Source organism: Camelus dromedarius, chromosome 12 (genome assembly GCF_036321535.1).
Source record: "Camelus dromedarius isolate mCamDro1 chromosome 12, mCamDro1.pat, whole genome shotgun sequence".
NCBI classification, from domain to species: domain Eukaryota; kingdom Metazoa; phylum Chordata; class Mammalia; order Artiodactyla; family Camelidae; genus Camelus; species Camelus dromedarius.
The window spans coordinates 38742350-38758842 of record NC_087447.1 but is presented as its reverse complement, the minus strand read 5'-3'; the positions used below and the strand labels follow the sequence as shown (position 1 = coordinate 38758842).

General features: G+C 47.0%; 1 protein-coding gene across 4 annotated transcripts in view; it reads left to right on the top strand.

Moving 5' to 3' along the window:
• Positions 1-16493, top strand: part of SPON1 (spondin 1) — a 391445-nt gene that overhangs the window by 141668 nt on the left and 233284 nt on the right. For 2 of the 4 annotated variants that reach the window (XM_031459977.2, XM_064492554.1), the window contains exon 1: positions 6406-6898. The exons of 1 other annotated variant lie outside the window; for it this stretch is intronic. In XM_031459977.2, the coding sequence (XP_031315837.1) occupies positions 6661-6898 (238 nt within the window). In that variant the 5' untranslated portion in view covers positions 6406-6660. Of the gene's footprint in view, positions 1-6405; positions 6899-16493 lie in introns of those variants that run through there. One more of the 4 variants, XM_031459976.2, reaches the window with a different exon arrangement.

Here is a 16493-nt window from a genome sequence, read left to right as displayed (position 1 = left end):
CTGGGACCAGGTCTGCATCTTAGAAGACCTCCTGCTGTGCACTTCTCTTTAACTTCTTCCAGTGGTGAGCTTCCATTCAGCTGTGCAATGACAGGGACCTCACTTACGGCTTCTGTCTATTTGAATTCAGACAATGGCTACGGCAATAAGGAGGTCTTAGGTGACCTCCGTTGGAGCAGTTTCAATAAAGAGTTATGCGCTGTTCCCAAAGTTCACTGTTTGGAAAAATGAACAGAAACGGAGGGAACAGAGATAGAAACGGCGAACAGCTCTTTCAGAAGTCTGGCTCTGAAGTGTAATGAGAGAACAGCTGGTGAGGGAGAGGAGAGCAGTGGAAGGTCCAGTGTCACACCCAGACCCTCCACTCCTGCTCCCATCCTGGATGGGGGAGATTTGCCCATGTCTGCAGGCGGAGGACGTGGACAGGAAGGGAAACCAAACTATGAGAGGGAGAGAGTGTCACGGCCAGATCAGTGTTCAGCAGAAGGCAAGAGGGAATGAGGACAAGAACACAGGCAGGGGGGTTAGCCTTGGAAGAACTGAAGATTAAAACCCTTCTTTCCTTGAGGCAGGGAATGAACTTGGGTTTTGCCAGAGCTTGGTTTGATGACAAAGGAGACAGAGACTTGAGGAAGATCATGCCTAAATTATCCTCTCTTTGAGGAGTGAAATTAGAGACCAGATGATGCCTCTAAGAGTGAGAGTGAGAATAGCAAGAGTGATACAACAGGCTTTAAAAAAAAAAACAACAAAAAACAAAAACCATGGTAAGGACCAGAAGGAAGAGAAAAGGCACTTCAAAGGATGAGAAAGGAAACTGGTTAAGAACGATGGTTAAGGGTAGAAGGCATGAGTTTGTAGTAGAACAGTTGGCAGGGTTACCAGGGTTTGTGCAGCAGAACTCAGAAGTCAGGGATAGTTCCATTGCTCTGCTTAATGGATCTAGGGTTGGGGGTTAGTTAGAGAGGAAGGAGGAAAATAAAAGAGGTGACCTAATCAAGAGTGTTGGTGAGGATGTGGTTAAAATGGCTAGGCACAGTGTCCGTATTGGATGGGGAAGGAACTGACAACAAGATAGGCTGGGAAAATCAGAACTGATTAAGCAATTGTAGATCTCAACGATCTAGAGGGGTCAGCTCCAAGGGGTGAGGCAATGGGATAGCTGGGAGTAGAATGAGAGAGAGCTGTTGGGAGTCACTATTGCCAAAGCTGAGGATGTTTCTGCCGTGGAGGGTGGGGAGCTGCTAATACAGAAGGACCCAAGCTCACCTCAGAAGAGGAGGTTAGAGGGTGGCTGACTATCAGTACAGGCTCTCTAGTCTCCCAACACTAGAGTACGAGTTAGGACGAGCAGGAAGTCAGTGAGCCGGCTGCAGAGTTCTTTGTGGCTGCAGGGAGTGACCTGTGGCTATAGATGATGGAGGTAGGATGAGGGAGGATGAAGGAGTATAAATTGGATGCTGTGAGCTTTAAAGTAAGAGGGACTTTTGAAGGGTATTCTAGGATGCTGATCTGGATGGGGCAGTGAAAAAATAGGTAGAGAAATGCTCCAGAGAGTAGAAGGAAGGGTAAAACAGAATGGAGACCAAAGGACTGAAGAGATCAAGTGAATGGAGGAACTCATACCTTGGGTGGAGTTGTAGGATGGACCCAATCAGCTTCAGAATTCCAGAGGGGATGTAATTATATGTGATTTGGCCAGTGCCTAGAACACAACAGGTGCTGAATAAAATATCTCAATTAATTAATGTCTTTTGCTGTTAGAATTTTTAAAAATGTTATTTTTTATATTCATCTTCCATAACTTAGTCTCAGAACCTACTGGCTCATTAGTGGACAGTCTTCGGGCTTTTCTTCATGTCAGGTTGTTGAGTGCAGTTCAACTTTCTTTATTGTCTATCTACTTTCTTTTTCTAGAAACCCCTTTCCATAGAGCTTCTGAGTATAACTCTGAGTTAGAGAAACAAAGATATGATATTTCTGGATTCTTGTTCTAAATTAATAAAGTAAGAGTAACAATACTCAGGGGTTTTTTTGTGTGTGAATCACTTTGAAGTTTATAAATTGTTATCTCAGTTACCTGTTTATTTCTCAAAACCCCAGGAGGTAGGCAGGATGGGTATGACTATTCCCAATTTTGTATGTAAGTACTTTAGACAGGTCCTGTGACTTTCCAAGACCACTCAACTACAAGCAGCCAAAACCTGGGAAAGTCAGACAGGAAGCTTTGCACCCCAAGTCTGAATTTTAAGTTCTGAGACAGTGGTTTCCTAGACTGTAGTTTGAATTTGTTTAAAGTGCATATTCAATAGGTGTGGGATAGGGGGTTTTGAAATTTACATTTTAGGCTAACATCTGATGCTTGTGTTTCAGTGACCGTACTCTGAAAAGTGATTATCTAGAAACTTCTTTTTCCTTTCCCTCTTAAAAGGAAAAAAAAAAAAAAAAAAAAGGGAGGCTGATCTCACCTCTTACCAATCAAAGGAATTTTTTTTTTTCTTGGAGAAGGGGAGCCCCCAGCTCTCCTCTTCTGTGACCTACCCACACACACTGATAAAGTTAATTATCTGCCCTTGCTAAATGATTTTCCCTAGCAACATCCTAGCAACTAACATCAGCTCTGCCTTAGGCTACAAAACTGGAAGGAGATTTCTTGAAGTCCAGTGTATTTTACAACAGAACAAAACATCTGAACAGGAAATTAAACAGAAAGTAAACTGGATTCATTGCTAGGAGATGAGACACAGACATATGAGACTGTTCATGACAATCCACTGAACACAACAGTCAAAATGAGAAACTTTCTTCTCACAAGTTCTACGGAAGTCTGGAGGAGAGATGCAAGATCTCATTCCACAGAGAAGAGGATTTAAATGGGCAGAAGGAGGGGAGGGTACTGTAGGTGATGGGAAAGCTATAAGCAAATGTGCCGAGTCAAGTCTGAAAATGGGGGACCTGGGGAACCCAGCTGAGCAGCTCTGGGAACTCAGTCTGGGATCTATGACCAGATCATGTGGGGCCTTGAAGGTCACTTGAAGAACTTGGGCTGCATCAAAGGGCACTGGGAGGCTGTTAAAGACTTTTAATTCATAGAACATATTTGTATAGAGCCAGGCACCATGATGCACATGGAGGAAACTGCGATGAGCCCCAGAGACAGTCCCTGCCCTTACAGAGCGTGGGAGCTAGTGATGGAGACAGACACTATATAAACACAAAATGTAAAAATCAAACATAAGAGAGAATAGGTAATTATAAATCTTGAGAATGTCAAGAGAAACATATCAGGTTCCAGGAGAGCCTTGAGGGGCAGGATCTATTCCAGGAAATCAGGAAGGACTTCTGTGAGGAAGCAATTTTGCATGCGATCTGAACGATGCATAGGAGTTGGCTGGGAGATGGTTGGGCAGAAGTTCATAAAACTGAAAAGCCGTGGTGGCTGGAGTCCAGGAGAAAAGGGGTGTATGGCCTTGAGGGGCAGATCATGAGGACCCAGGAGGCTATATTAAAGATTCTTTGCTCTGAGAGCCCCGAAAAGCCACTGAAAAAGGATTTTAACCTCGAGACCGACTTTCAAATCTGCATTTAAAAAAGGATTACTTGGGCTTCAGTTCAAAAGATAGATGGGAGGAGAAGTAGAGTAGATGTGGACAGCCCAGTGAGGAGGCTGAGAGATGATGACCACTCAGACTGGTGGTGGCAGAGGAGATGGGGGAAGTGGACAGATTCAAGAGGGAGTTGGCAGGTGAAGCTGGTGACTTGGTGATGGGTTGGATGTGTGGAGAGAGCCGTGATCTCACATGATGGTAGAGCCGGGTGAGGGAAATCTAGCTCCAGCAGTGGGATTGGAGCTCCAGGGGCTGCTTAGAGCCTGCTGTTCTAGCCCAGATGATGGGGTCCCCACTGTGTAGTGGGAAGAACCCCATTGTGGTGTTGGTGAGAACTGTTTTGAATCCTAATTCTTTTTCCCTTACCAGCTGTGGCACCCAGACAGGTAATCTTGTAGGTACCTAATCTGGAAAATAGCAGAGTGGAGACAGCCTACTACCTCACATGGTCTTCCCGTCCATGTTGAATGAAAAATTAACTATACTGTCCCTCGTTGCTCCATTCTTACCCACCTCCAGGTGAGATCTGAATATGCCGATTTAGATGAAAAGACTTTCAAGTACACACAATTAAGCTATTGGGTGTAAAATAAGCTCTGTTAAGACACGAGCCACATTTTATTTATCTCTGTAGTTTCCTATTCCCTGAGATAAGATCGGGTACACTCTCATGAACCACTTATTTTATTTTATATTTTACTTATTTGCTTTTTGTTTGTTTTTTGTTTTCACTTTGGGAGGCAGGTACTTAGGTTTATTTATTTACTTATTTTAATGGAGGTACTGGGCATTGAACCCAGGACCATGTGTACTGTAAGCATGCTCTCTACTACTGGGCTATACCTTCCCCCCATGAACCACTTATTTTAGTGTAGCATATACATCACCATTATAATATGAAAACATACATATAACTATGTATTTAATATTTGTCTTTCCCCCAGATTGTAAGATTGACAAAGGCAAGTAGTTTATTTGTCCTGTGTCCCAGTGCTGAGAACATCGAGGGCCTTGGACTTGAATGAATGAATGAATGTTTGTTCCCTCTGACACCCACTACTCAGCGCACATTTGGCCCCAAACCTACATTCAATGAAAGCTTGCTGGCTGTGTGGGATTGTGCACCATGGAGTCTACATGAGCTCTGAGCCAGTCTGGTCATGCTGGAGAGAATTTACTCGGGACGCAGAGGTGGATCCAAATGTCACCTCTATAAAGGAAGGCTGATCAGCTGGATCAGGTGCTGCTGAGGGTCAGGAAGGATCAGGGCTGAGAAAAGAGCACAATTGGCTTCAACAAGGGGGCACTCTTGGGGGACCTCTGAGAGAAGGCGCCCAAGTTAATAGTGGCAGTGTGAGTCCCAGCACAAGGACTGAGGGGTAAGGCGAGGAGGGATGGAGACCTCCAATGCGGATGGCTACTCCAGGCTGTTTGTTAGTGATGTCAAAGAGAAATACCTGACCTGGAAAGCAAAGGAGATTGCTTTTTAAATGCAGGCTCTTGAGGTGTGTTGACAGCCCAGGGGAAGGACGAGGTGCATAACCAAAGCTTCTGAGAGCACTTGGGGTGCTTGTGCACATTGACGGGAGGCAGAGGCATTAAGGCATCCACAGGGTGGGCTTGGTCTCCATTACTGTGGTGCCCAGGGCCAGCCTAGACCCGCCGTTTGATCCTGGGGGTGTGGGGGCTGGAAACAGTGGAGACAGGGCCCAGTGTTTTATGTGGGTCATTTCATTTAACTCTAGTGCCCCCTAGAGGAAGGGTGTATTAGCTCACAGGCGCACACATACCCTCTGAGCATGAAATGCAAGCTTGGTAAGGTTAAATAACTTGCCCAAGTCTCACAATGGGTGAGTAGCAGGACTAATGTTTGATTCAGGTCTGTTCCCAGGGGAACACCGAGAGAGATTCTTGCACCTGGGTCTTCTGTCTGGCCTTGAGGTTGGCGCTTGAGGCTCTGCCCAGGGAGCCCTCAGGCTTAGCCGCTTTCCAAACATCTGTCACTGGGGACTGGGAACCTGAACTAATATCTAAGCCAAGAAAACAGGCTTTTTTTGGGAAACTTTCAAAACCCCTTTCCAAGGCTATATGAGGACTCCTGTAGGCCTTTGGCACTTTTGTCTTTGTGGGCTCCGCCCTTCATAAAACAATAGTAAACATTACATTTTATAACTGTGTAGGTATAAATACAAATATGTTAATATAGCTAGTAAAATATTCTATTGAACCTAAATGTTTTTTTCTTCTGGTTTAAAGAAAACTTTCAGGAATCTCCAAAAGTGTTACAGGCCATAGCCCAGTGCCTGCTGGGCCTCATGGATGGGGCCATTCTGTTCCTTTCCACTCTCCACTCTGAACTGTTGCAGCACCCTATAAGTAGGGCAATAGAGTCAGATAGCCATGGCGTGTGACCCTGCCTTAACTGGCCGCAAGCCTCAGTTTGCTCATCTATAAAATAAGTGAAAGTAATGTCACGTTTATTGTGTGCAGTGAGAGTGGAGAAAGCAAGCGGGTAAGTAAACTGCCCAGCGTATTGCTACGCACAGAGTAGGTGTGCAACAGAAAGTTAGTTCTCAGTCTTTCCCACCTTGGAGCACCCTACTCCGCAGGGTCCAGGGGGTTGGGGCAGCAGCCTCCTTGGTGGGACAGAGCCCGCAGTGTCCCTGTGCCCTCTGATTTCCTTGCCAGACCCTGGGAATCCAGCGTCGCAAAATAAACACGGCCGCGCCGCTAATCGCCAGCTCGGAAACAAAACAGCGCTGCGCTCGGGGATCTGGGCAAAATCAGCCCTCCCTCCTCCTCCTCCTCCTCCTCCTCCTTCGCCGCCGCCCTCCCTTGCTCGCACTGCTCGGCTTGCTCAGCTCTGCTCAGAGCAGCGCCGCTCGGCAGCCGCCAAGCCGAGGCGGGCACACGGTCTCCCAGTTGCCAGCGCCGGCTCCAAGCTCCGCTCCCCGCTGGGCTCCGCCAGGTCTCGCTTCCGCGGGGACCCCTTCGGGTAGGAGTCGCGTGGCGAGAGCTGGCCTCAGTGGCACAAAGTTGGGGGCCCGCGAGGATGAGGCTGTCCCCGGCGCCCCTGAGGCTGAGCCGGAGTCCAGTGCTGCTGGCCCTGGCGCTGCCCCTGGCCGCGGCGCTGGCCTTCTCCGACGAGACCCTGGACAAAGTGCCCAAATCAGAGGGCTACTGCAGCCGCATCCTGCGCGTCCAAGGCACGCGGCGCGAGGGCTACACCGAGTTCAGTCTCCGCGTGGAGGGCGACCCTGACTTCTACAAGCCGGGAACCAGCTACCGCGGTAAGTGGCCCGGAGTGGCGTTGGGGGCTCGAGACCCGGACCCCGGAGGGCGCCGACCGCGCGGTGCCTGAGGAGGGCGCGCGGTTCCCGGACGCAGGGTGCCGGTGCAGCCCGGCAAAGGCCCTTATGTCCTGGCTACCCTCAGCCCTTTTAGCCCCGAGCCGGCCTCTGGGGCCGTCGCGGGGGCCTCAGCCAGGACAGGCAGCCCCCATCTCCGATTCGCGGTTCCCGGGCTTGGGCTATAGCGAGCGACGCGTCACACCGGCCTGGCTGGGAGGGAACTCGGCTTCTCCCTCGTCCAGCTCCAGGAGAGCAGTGGAGACCCGGCTTTCTCTAGATCCGTCTCTGGAGAGGAGGGGACCCTGTTTTCTCTCAGTGGGGTCCCAGGCAAGGTGGTGACTCCGGTTTTCCCCGCTCCCATCCCTGAAGGAGAGGAAATCAGCTTCTCACTGACTGGCACCCAGTGGGACGGTCACTCCAGCTTGCCCGGACAGGTCCCTTTAGGAGAAGGTACTTAGGCTTTTCCCTTAACTGGTCCCAGCGCAAGGGGAGGAGGGGAGAAAGAGCCTGAAGCTTTGCAGAAGGATCCCTGGAAAGAAGTCCAAATTATTCTCTGATGATCCCGGGCGAGGGAGAAGACCTCGGATTTCTAGGACAGGCTCCCAGTGGACCGGGAGCTCTGAGCAGTTTCGGAGAGGAAAGGGGAACCCTATGGAGAAGGAAAGGGAAGCCCGAATTCCCATGGCCTGCTCCCTGGAGGCCGGGGGACCTTGGCTCCCGCAACCTCGAGGCTCGGTGCCCCAGGTGTATTTCCTGCGCTCCTCAGCTGAGAGCCGGCTTTCGCGAGCGCAGATAGGGGATGTCCAAAGCAAGCGAGCGCCTACCGGGCAGGATAGGCAGCTCGACCCGCACAGACCTGAAGACCCCTGACATCATTTCCCCGTCCCGCTGCCTCTCTTCAGCTGGGTCATCTTCCCAGATATCTTTTCCCCGTGCAGCAGCTGCCGTTCTCCAGTCGGGAGCGAGGACATCCACCGGGCAGGGAAGGAAGCCTGCCTGGCTTCACCGAGGCCCCGCAGGCAGGGAGTGGTAGGGCGCGTGTCCCTTCATCCCCGCCCCTTAATAAGTCAACGCTGGGGCCAAGCTGGGAAGAGAGGGGCTTTGGAGCACCTGGTGGGGCAAATGGGCCAACGGAGGTCACCCTTCCACTCCCGCTTTCCTGGTTCCTAGAGCGTCGCGGGAGGAAGTGGTGGGAGAGCAACACTGGAGAAAGTTGGGGGCGGGTAGTGTTAGAGGACGCCCGGGCCACACAGGCGACTAGGACCAGGGGCCACCCTTCTCAGAACTCTTCGCTTCTTCGGTTTTCCCTGGTTGGTGTCCCCGACTTTCTTCACCTGGAGCTACCCAAAGCGGGCTTCCGGGCACCGTCCGCACATGGATTCCCTCAACGCCTGGCGGGCAGCCCCTCTGACCCAGCGCTCAGGGTCGGCGGGATGCTGGATGCTCCGCGGAGACGGACGGGGGCGGAGGACACCCGACCCAGCCCGGAGGGAGCCGGCGGCGGGTTGACGAGGCTGCCCAGCAAGCCGAACGTACAAGGGCTCAGCCTCTCGGCGGAGCTGGGAAGCAGTCAGCCAGTCCTCTCCGTGGACCGGAGGGAAGTGGGCGTAACCCCATTGGCGTCTTCAGCCCTCCCCCAAACTGAGAATCTGGGTTCCCTGGGAAAACTGCCCCAGCTCCACGTGGCAGGAAAAGAGATGGCTCTGGAGTCAGACGGACTCGGATTTAGTAGCTGTGTGACCTTGTGCAAGTCCTTTAATTTCTCTGAACCTGTTTCCCAGCTACTGAAAACGGCTGTTTATCCAACCACTCCGGGCAGTTGTCGGGAATAAATCAATGTATAAAGATGAGCATGCCTGAGCTACACTGTATGTTAGTTTGAGTTGGCAACACGGCCCTAATGGTTTAATACTCGAAGGATGTGCTTGGTCAGATTTGTTTTGTTTCGTGTGTGTGTGTGTGTGTGTGTGTGTGTGTGTGTGTGTGTGTGTGTGTTTAAAAGTAGATTTTCTCCGCACTCCTTCAGTCCAGTCTACCAGAGAATGCGTTATCTGGGTCCTCATGAAATATTGAATGATTAAATGAATGAATGATTTCTCCATATTAGGAGTCTTGCCTAAGACTATTCCTAGTTTAAAACCAGGAGGATTCGTTTTCTTGGTAATTTAGGCTAGTCTGGAGCCCACGCCAAGAGTCCTACTACTGGGTTTCTCTTTCCGAATGAATCCTCCCAGTTTGGCTGAGCCCTGGCAGTGAGTGGCCCCAGTAGTGGGAGGGAGATGTGTCTGGAGTTCACACGGAGAGAGAGGTTTCATGACTGCTTAAGTATCTATGTCCAGTAGGTGCAAACTGGGACAAGTAGGGAGGTGAACACTAGACTTTCACCCTGCAAGTTACTCCAGCCTAAAATGTTAGCCCTTTGGACTGTGACACCTGACTCAGGCTGTTGATGGGCAATCATCTTATCTCCTTTCCAGTGGCTAAGAGATCTTGAAAGAAAGATCTTGCAGGAACCATGCTAAGGCCCTCTGAGTAAATACTCTGTGATTAGCAAACCTGATTCCGCCACTCAAAGTTAGGAAGAAAAGGGCACTGGCCTAGTTTGTAACATTTTCTGTTGGCTTATCCTTTCTTAGAATAGTTAGAAGTAAATCTAATACATTCTGTTCTGAGTATTGACTTAGGGCTGTGGAAATTAACATTCCCCTGGTGTTCTCTTTGCTTTTTTATTTTTTCCTGAATTAGGGCCCCTCACAATCCTTGGAAACAATGGCTTGTTTTCCTGCCTCAAACCTTTGTCCTCAGTATTCCGGTTCATCCTCAAATAGCTTCTGCTCTCCATGCCCCCCACCCCAGTATATCCTTTGGGTATTTGAGGCTGGAATAAAATGGTCACTATTAAAAAAAATACTGAAACATAGGATTTCTTCCCAGCAGCCAGGATCCAATTGAGATGATTCAGCCTTTTTCCAAGTTGTTAGTACTATATTGACCGCCTTCTTTCTCCCACCACATCTCTACTCTCCCGCCCTCTTCCCCCCAGTACCCCTCCCTCTGCAATAATTGTGCTTTAGAAAGCTCTGAAAGGCCTGCTCTGTTTCTGACCATGGCCTCCTTTGAAAAGGAGATTACAGTGATTAAAAATAACAAGTTGAGGATCCTCAAGGGGCTTCCCTTATAGGAGGACAATTTGCAGGACCAGCCATTCCCAGATCACAATTTCAAGCCAAATAGGAGAAAATCAGCTGAAATGTTCAAGAATTGATTGAAAATCAAAGAGGCTCTTTTGTTTGTCCAAAGTTCTGTTTATTAGGAAAATAAAGCCAGACCCTGGCTAATGAGAGTGGCTTTTCCTAGATGCTCTTTAAAGGGAAATTTCAAGGAACTTGATGGGGGAAAGAATGTCCAGTTGAGGTTTCAAAAGCTTGTCCAGCTTCAAGCATAATTGAGGGATTTATTCTAAACCAGGAGTTTTGGAGACCTCCAAAGCTGCTTTGCCTTCTCTTTCTTTGTCTCTCTCTGGAGCACACACTGCCACGGGAATATGTGTCCCAGAGTGTCCCACAGCCACCTGCTAGAAAGAACACAGGCTTTGATCTGTTGGGTCTGTTTCCACTCCTGCTCAGTCACCCATTCACTGTGTGACCTCAGGCAGGCCACTTTACCTCTCTGAGCCACAGTTTCTCCAACTGTAAAATGAGACTGCTTCCCCCACCACCGCCAGTGTAGCTGTGAGAATTAGGAATAATCCATGTCAAAGGAAACTGTCATACAGTAGGATACACACACACACACACACACACACACACACACATATATGTATAATGAGATCATTATTTTGGAAATAGAAAAATACTTGGCAGCTAGCACTGGATGAGACATTGTTAAGTACTTTCCTACTCATCTCACTTATTCTTCCAGGACTTTGGGGCAGTTTACTATTTTTATTTTACAGATGAGGACACTAAATCTCAGAGAGGTTTAGTAACTTGCCCACAGTCACACAGCTAAGAATCAGTGGAGTCAGGATACAAACTCAGGGATATCTAACTCCTAAATCTGTGCTCTTAACCGGTCTTCTATACTGACTCAATAAAATGAATTAGGAGTAGAATGAGTTCATCTAGCTACCTTCAGCTTTCTGGGCGGTGAGTCTTTGCTGAAGGAAAACAGCAACACCAAATCAAGATAATAACTGACATGTCTTAGGACACGAAGTATGAAGTGATGGGTCCTTATTTACAATTGCTTTTTTTCTTTTTATAGACTTCAGTATTGCTTTTCTCCATAAACCAGAGGATTAATTTAGAAACATTAAGAACCTTGCCAATCTTTAGCCAATTCCTTTTGTTTGTGGGGAAACGGAAAGAAATTGGAAAGAAAAAAAAAAACTTTATTTGGCTGCTGTTTGTTTACATGCATATATTTTATGACTATGCCTGTAAAATTATATGTTTGACAAGTACGTATGTAGAATCCGAAAAATTTAAACTGGATGAGGTCTTTTAAATAAACTCCTTCTTTTTTGGGGTGGTGGTAATTTGATTGATTGAGTGAGTGAGTGATTTTTAATGGAGATGCTGGGGATAGAACCCAGGACCTCCTGCATGCTAAGACACACTCTGCCACTGAGCTATTCCCTCCCCACTAAATAAACTATTTCTTATCTAGGATTTTTTTTTGTAAGTATTGGTGATGATACTGTAATTAATTGTAAGTGACCTCTCCCACTTTTCCTCTTTTCTTGCATTATTCCCCTCTTTTTTTATTATGTAGCTTTATTTTTCTTACCTTTTGCTCTCTTTAAATAAGTATTTAGTTCAAATTGACAATAAAAATTAATAGATGCATACATAGCTAAATGCTTAATGGTTATGTGGATTGTTTGTTGCTTTAAGTTTCATGAAACACAAAAAATCAGAACAGAAAATGAAAGCATGTTAATTGGCATTTTTCAAGGTTTAGGACTTGAGTACATCCCCATACACAGTTAAGTCGTGGTTCCACTACAGCTGGCTGACTCAACTAGAAGAGCAGACTAAATTGCTGGCATGTTTACAAATATGCCATTTGCTTGTTATACAGAATGTCAAATGTAGGTCGGTACCAATTTCTGTGGGGGTGAAAACTCTTACCATCTTGTATTAGTCAGGATACAGGCTAAGCTCATGTTACAAAGAGAGCCCAAAATACAGTGTTTTAAACAAGAGGTAAATAGCAAGTCCAAGATGATAGGCAGCTTGTTCCACAAGGTCAACCAGGAACCCAGGTTCCTTCCACCTTGTTGCTCTGCCGTCTTCTAGCACTGCAGTCCACAGGTAGCCATGAGTCACATTACCTGAAATGTGGCTAGTCCAGATTGAGATGTGCCATAAACGTAAGAGGCACATGGGTTGTTGAATGATTAGGATGAAAAAAGAATAAACTTCTCATTAATAGTATTTTATATTGATTCCTATTGAAGTGATAATTGTATAGAGTAGGCTAAATAAAATATGTTGTTAACAGCCATTTTACTTGTTTTACATTTGTTCCTACTGGATACTCATTAAAAAGTAAAGTGAATTTCCCCTGTGTTGAGTTTACTTCTATTGGATGGTGCTGTTCTAAGGAGTTGTTCTCAACAGTATAGCTATAGCCATCTCACAACCCACATATCTGAGTTCCAGTCAGCATGCAGAGGGGAAAGGAAGTGGAGGGCAAGCAGCTTTCTCTTAATGATATGACCCAGAAATCACAGCCCACACTTCCAAACACACTTGCTTGGTAAGAATTTAGTCAGGTGGCCACATCTAGCTGCAAGGGAGCCTGAGAAATATAGCATTTAGCCAGGCAGCCACAAACCCAGTGAAAACTTGAAGGAGGGGTTTATTTTTCAAAAGGATGAAGGTGAAAATGGATTTGGAGGGACAGTTAGCTACCTCTGCCACAGGTTTTAATGCATAGTCATGTAAGAACAATGTTTCATGTTCTCTTCCTCAGTGACAGGTCGTCTAGGTGGGCTTTCTCTACAGCGTGTGCACTTGATATTCCTGCTAAAAGATCAGTAGGGGAAGGAGTGTTGATGTATGTGTGTGTTGTAGGTTTCATACTGAGAAGAGAAAAAGGGAGCTAATATGTCAGAGCAGCCTGTTCTGTCTCACCCTCTTCCTCAATAAAGGAGGAAGTGGCAAAGGAAGAAAGAAATGAAGGAAGAAGTGGATAAAGCAAGAAAATGCAAGAGACTGCTATGGCTAGCACCTGAAATATAATGTTGAATGTAAAAAAAAGAGAAAGAAAATACGAGAGGGAGCGGGAAAAGAACAGGGAGAAGGAAGAAGGAGGAGAGGAAGGAGGGGAAGGAGAAGGAAGAAATTCAGAGAAAAGAAAAAGGAAAAAACCTCATCAGGGTATACATTTAGAATGAAAAAGAGAAAAGAAAGAATTTGAGTACAAGGGAGTCCCATCTTCCTTGAGGGTTAGATTCAAGAAGCACAATGGAAAAAAAAATTCCCAGAAGTCAAAATTATTCCTGAAGAATCCTTTGCAATGTTACATAAACCGTAACATGGATGCTAGATTAATTGTGCCTTATTTATGTGCCCCTGCAAATGATTTTGTTAGTGGGGAGTAGAAACAAATGGACATTTCTCCGTTAGTCCAGCACTTCTCCTTTTCCCTCCAACGTTGGAGGAGACCAGTGTTTCCTCAGTTGAATGCTAGATAAAACCATTGGTTTGCTTGTCCTTAAACACTGATGTGACAAGTACGAAATACTCACTATACGATGGACGGAGGAAACGGAGAGTCTGGTCTCATGCTCTCTGACGCACATGCACGTATTGAACACAGTGGCAAGTGGCCCAAATGATCTCAGGTATCATTTCCTCTCTCTGTTTTTCCTCTGATGCTGTGCAGTTGTGTCAGGATCCATCCTGTGCATCTCCCTGGAGCACCTATAGTGTCAGAGAGCTCACTATGTCACATAAAGCTTTCTGTGTGGCTGGCCAGCTCTTGTTAGTATACAATTTCCCATTTTTACTGGGTGTCTTGGCTGGGCTAGAGTTGAGGCTAATAGGATGGGAAGGGTGAGGAGTTAGGTAACACCACAAGAAATCCTCTGCCAGCTTAGACGAGGCTTCTGACTTTCACAGAGTGTGCAAAACTGCTATGAAAAGTTCAGGGAAACTTTAAACAAGCCACTCTTCACAGCCACTGATTTGCTGAGGTCTAGGAGACCCACGGGAAATAACTTGAATCCCTTCTACAATTGTAGTCCAGATATTTGCAAATACGTCTCGTGGGCTGGGTGAGAGGGGGAAGGAAAGGGAAAGCTCCCAGCACAAACCACTCTGTGGGGGGATGGGAGTGTGGGAAGATGGGCAGACTCAGAAGCAAGCTGAATGGGGATTCTAGGTGCTATAAGAAGCTCTTCTTCTTCCCCTCTTTCTCCTTTTTACCTTCTTCTCCTTCATTATTTCCTTTTATTTCTCCTCCTTCTCCTCCTGCTCCTCCTCCTCACAGTGGCAACCCTGACCTTTGAATTTTCCAAACACACTGAGCTCATTCCCACCCCAGTGCCTTTGTATATGCTCTTCTCCATGCCTAGAATGCTCATCCCCAGATCTTTGTCTTTTGAGTCTCAGCTCAGGTGTTATCTCTTTAAAAAGGCTTCTCTGACCACCAGTTTATGTTTCCCATTCCTTGTGCTTGGTATTATTTTCTTCATAGCCCTGAATCACCTTGAAATGATCTTGTTTTATCATCTGCCTTCTCAAGCTAGAATACAAGCTTTATGAGAACAAGGACTTTGCCTTTCTTATTTGCCATTTTATAGTCAGCGCCCAGAACAGCATGTGGCCATAACAGGCACTAAATCATTATTTGTTGAAAAATGAACATATCATTTAAACCCCAAGAACCCCCCCAAAGAGAGCTGGATGGAAGGAAGGGAAAGCATTTCTCCCTCTGCCAGAGAGAGAGGGGAGGCCAAAGGATGGGGACAGATGGCAAGGATCTCCAGGTGGTGGCAGCAGAGAGAAGGGATGCTCAGTGCCCTGGGGGCATTGGCTGGAGGCTGAGGGCAGGCAGATGGTCCAGGTCCAGGGTAAAGACTGTTGGGAGGGAAGAGATTAGTGGAAAGCGGGATGGTGGCTGGGTCAAAGGGGAGGAGCAGAAGGACAGCAGGCAGAAGAGCAAAGAGCTACCAGCTTCAGACACTGACTCATTACATGGAGAATAGAGCCGAGGGGATTGTCGATCCATCAAACCTAGACACCAGTTATTAAAGTGATTTTCCTTGGAATCAGCACTTTGTGGAGTCATTTGTGTGGTTTCCAAACCTAGCTATGCGTCAGAATCACTTGGAAAGTTAAAATACATCTTACATCTATATGTATGTGTGTGTATATATATATGTATTCTATATATATATACATACATCTTCACTGGCCCCACCCCAACAAAGGGCTGGATTCCAGGAATCTATATTCCTTCTTTTTTTAAAATTTTTTTTATTTTAAAGCATGATGGTGAGACCCAAAGAGAAGGTGGCCAAAAGGTGGTCACTCTTCTGTGAGCGCTTTTCCCCATCCCCAGCTCTCCCAACCCTACCCCCAGCCTCCTATGTCCCACATACTTTGGCGCCTGGTCACATCACTGCCCTGTCCTGTTTCAGTCAACACTGGTACAGTGGTCGGTGGAAATGTCCTCAAAGCTGACTCGATGGTGGCATTCCCCTGCCTTGGCCGTGGAGTGGTCAGGAGGGCAGAACTGTGCACTTTCTCTAGGTGACAACCCTCCCAGGTCAGCAGAGCCAGAGCCAGGGCGGACCTCGTTGTACGTGTGTGCTGCTAAAGACTGCCTCCTGTGTAACTTCCACCTACCAGTCCGGGTTCTGTCCTTTGGAATCAAGCGAAATAAGGTCTCCCCTTGGCCATACGTCAGCCCTTGAGGTGTTTGTAGGGAAGTAGCTACTATGATTTCTCTCCTGATGAAAATGCCCTGTTTCTTCACCCGTTCTTTGTAGGGCGCTGTTCCTTATTCCCTTGCACTTTGGACTCCAGATGTGCTCTGACCGGGATAGAACATGGTGGTATGACGATCTCCCTCGTTCTGGACACCGTGTTTACGTTAAGCTTGCCAGGTCTTGTGTTCGCTATTTTGGCAGCTGTGTCGTACTCTGGAATCTTGCTGAGCTTGCAGCCAGCAAAACATTCCTGTGACTTGTTGGGAAGGCTTGCTGCCCTCCTTTCCCTGAACAGTGTAACTGGTCCTAGAACAGAAGATTCAACATGACTCTTAATGAGACTTCGTCTAGCATGTTTGGGTCCATCCCTGTCGCCATCAACCATTTCTGAATCTGGATTCTGTCACTGAGTGATTTATCCACATACCCTAATTTTGGATTATCCACAATTTTGATGAGCAAGCCTTAGAAGTTTTTATCTAAGAAGTTGAATAGTGTTGAGCAGGTCAGGGCTTAGAACAGGACCCGCTGACATCCCTTAGAATCTTTCTCTAAAGCTGACATCTAATTAGTTTTGAAGTCAACTAA